This window comes from Charadrius vociferus, unplaced genomic scaffold, assembly GCF_000708025.1.
Source record: "Charadrius vociferus isolate BGI_N301 unplaced genomic scaffold, ASM70802v2 scaffold2003, whole genome shotgun sequence".
In the NCBI taxonomy this organism is placed as follows: domain Eukaryota; kingdom Metazoa; phylum Chordata; class Aves; order Charadriiformes; family Charadriidae; genus Charadrius; species Charadrius vociferus.
Genome location: NW_009647573.1, coordinates 2323 through 5446, shown reverse-complemented (window position 1 = coordinate 5446; position 3124 = coordinate 2323). Strand labels below are relative to the sequence as shown.

Sequence of the window (3124 nt, the reverse complement as noted above, 5' to 3'; positions counted from 1 at the left end):
AGGAAGGGCGTGTGCTATCGCAACTACAACGACACGTGTGAGAACGAGCTCTCCTTCAACATGACCAAGAAGATGTGCTGCTGCTCCTACAACATCGGCAAAGCCTGGAACAAGCCATGTGAGCCCTGCCCCACGCCAGCCAGCCGTAAGTCAACCCTTTCTGGAAGGGCATCTTCGTATCACGGCTTCCCCCTCGCTTCTCCAGCGATTTCGTGCACTTTGAGGCAGAACGCTACCGAAATAGAGGGGGAGAAGGGAGAACAGAGTGGCTGGTGGGCAGCGCTTGTGGGAGAGGGCTGTGGGGACATGCGTTGGAAGGACACAGGGGACCGGGGCAGTGTCTGCGGAGAGGAGGTGATGCAGTGGGGAGTGCTGGCCGTGCACTGCGTGTAGGGCTGAGTCCGTACCGGCACGCAGGTGCCATGTGTGCGCGCGTGCCTTTGAGTGTGCCTGTACATGTGTGTGAGCCCTTTGCCTGGTGCTGTCCGTGTTCTTGGGGTTCCCCATGTGCTGCCCCCTGCGACTCCCAACCGAGCACCGTGCTGTTATGGTTTGAGAGACCCGTAACAATTTGATGTTGTTTAAACAATCATTCTATCACCCAGTGACCCCTCCCCACCCGGGAAGGGGAATCAGGGAAAAGCAAGGCAACTCGGGAGCTGAAGTATAAACAGATTTAACCGCATACGATATTCTATCCGTAGAAGCTGTGCACTCCCGCAGTGGACAGCAAATGTTGGACACTGCGAGCGCTGCGGCTTCAGGGGGAGGGGAAGGCCTCAGGAGTCCGGCACCGGGGCACAAAGTTCTCAGGATGGCAGCCATCAAGGGGGAGAGAGAGAGCTTCGCAGCAAACTTTCTAATTTATAGTGAATGTGACGTTGATGGTATGAAATAACCCTGTTGGCAGCTTGGGTCAAGTGCCCGGGTCTTGCTCCTCCTCATCCCCACACCTGGCGAGCTCGAAAACACGACCTTGAGACCCACACACCATGGCTGGCTGTAAAGTAAATATTTTCACAAGTTCAGACACTGGAGTCTTCTAAAAGTGCAGTTTTCCCAAGTATTAGAATAGAAATCAGACCTGTCTCACTCAAAACAAGGCACGTGCCCGTCCCCTCCTGCCTGTCAGACCCCCTCTCCGCTCACTCCAGCCGTGTTCCTCGCGTGGTGGGAGAACTGCCGCTCTGCCCGCTGGGCACGGCCGTGACCTTGGTGTTTCCCTTGCAGCCGAGTACCAGATCCTGTGCGGGAACCAGGCCCCCGGGTTTATCATCGACATCCACACAGGGAAGCCCATCGGTGAGTAGAGCCCCTCGCACCCTGCGGAGCCACGTCTTCTCTCTGCCCCTCTGCTTTCTTCCCACAGTGAGCTCGTTCCCTTCCCCTCCCTTAGTAAATTAAGCCCTGAGCAGAGGAGAGACAAGGAAAGGAGGTGGCAGACATGGCTGCAAGCAGTTGGCTGAGCCTTCAAGCTTATCGTAGAATCATAGAATGGTTTAGGTTGAAAGGACCTTGAAGATCATCGAGTTCCAACCCCCCTGCCCTGGGCAGGGACCCCTCCCACCAGCCCAGGTTGCCCAAGGCCACGTCCAGCCTGGCCTTGAACACCTCCAGGGATGGGGCCTCAACAACCTCTCTGGGCAACCTGTTCCAGTGCCTCACCACCCTTAAAGTGAAAAACTTCTTCCTAATGTTTAATCTAAACCTGTCCATTCCAGCTTATAGCCATTCCCCCTCGTCCTATCACTACATACCCCAGTAAAAAGTCCCTCCCCAGCTCTCCTGGAGCCCCTTTAGGTACTGGAAGGTGGCAATAAGGTCTCCCCAGAGCCTGCTCTTCTCCAGGCTGAACAGCCCCAACTCTCTCAGCCTCTCCTCATAGGAGAGGTGCTCCAGCCCTCGGATCCTCAAATGTCCTAAGTGGCTCAGCTGCTCGAACCTCCTCTCATTTGCAACCGTGCCTTGGTTTCTGTCCCAGTGGGAGAGAGAGAGGTGGCCAGTGACCACAGAGAGTGGCCAGTGGCCAGGTAGATCCAGACCCGTGGTAGCCCCAGCGCTCACATTGCCCGCACCACCCACCCTACGGCAGCAGGGCACCGCGGAGAGCCAAGGTTTCGGGTTTGCGTTTTGGGAGATGGAAAGCCAGAGGAGCTGTTGAGTGTCCTGGGATTTATGGGCCGTCTACAGATGTTTTGCGGTCTTGAAAGATGGATTCGCTGGTAGTTTGTGAGACAAACAGACTCATTGCTTCACCTGGCCGTGGCAGTGCCAGCCAGGGGACTGAAGAGGAGGGAGATAAGTTCGTCTTCCACTCCCAGGAAGAAAGTGCGACAGAGGGTATCGCTGCAGGGCTGGTGGTGGATTGTGCTGGGCACAGCGACAGAGCCGGGGACCCTGGAGCCATCTCAATATTTCAGCGGCCCCTCGGACTTTGCAGCCTGGTCCCAGAGCCTGAGTAGGTGCCCACGTTACTGCAGAGGCACACTCGGAGAAAACAAGGTGGATGTCGTGGGTAGGATCCCTCCCAGCATGTGCTGTGCGGGCTCTGCCAGCAATCCCGTGGCTCCTGTGACTTGGAGTCTTGTGTGGCTCTGTTGGCTACGCAGACCTCTGCGGAGCTGCAGGATCCAGTATCAGTCCTCCAAGAGTTCCTCCACTGTTTGGCTGGTGGCCCTTTCCTGCTGGTCTTCTTTTTAGAACGAATAAGGGTAGCAGTCTCCCAGCTCCAGGGGATGCTTTCCTCCCTGCTGCCTTCCCGGGATGCTGAGAGCTGTTGTCTCTGTGCAGATATTGATGAGTGCAGCGAGATCCCTGCTATCTGCACCAACGGCGTCTGCATCAACCAAATCGGCAGCTTCAGGTGCGAGTGTCCCATTGGTTTCAGCTACAACAACATCCTGCTCATCTGCGAAGGTAACGGGGCAGCCGGGGCAGCGCTGCCAAGGGCGCCCAGCAGGGTGGGGGTTCCCAGCGTGTCCCAGCTTGTGGGGCACCAGGGTGAGGGCTGGACACGGACAGAGTCTACCTGTTCGCAGCTGTCTTGAAATCATAGAATGGTTTAGGTTGAAAAGGACCTTGAAGATCATCGAGTTCCACCCCCCCTGCCATGGGCAGGGACACC

General features: G+C 56.7%; 1 protein-coding gene across 1 annotated transcript in view; it reads left to right on the top strand.

Annotated features, from left to right (window-relative positions):
* Nucleotides 1-3124, top strand: part of LOC104282767 (fibrillin-2-like) — a gene marked incomplete at its 3' end in the record, with an annotated part of 106314 nt that overhangs the window by 101040 nt on the left and 2150 nt on the right. Inside the window, exons 41-43 of the mRNA XM_009880890.1 lie at nt 3-145; nt 1231-1302; nt 2791-2916. Coding sequence (XP_009879192.1) covers nt 3-145; nt 1231-1302; nt 2791-2916 — 341 coding nt within the window. The remainder of the gene's footprint in view (nt 1-2; nt 146-1230; nt 1303-2790; nt 2917-3124) is intronic.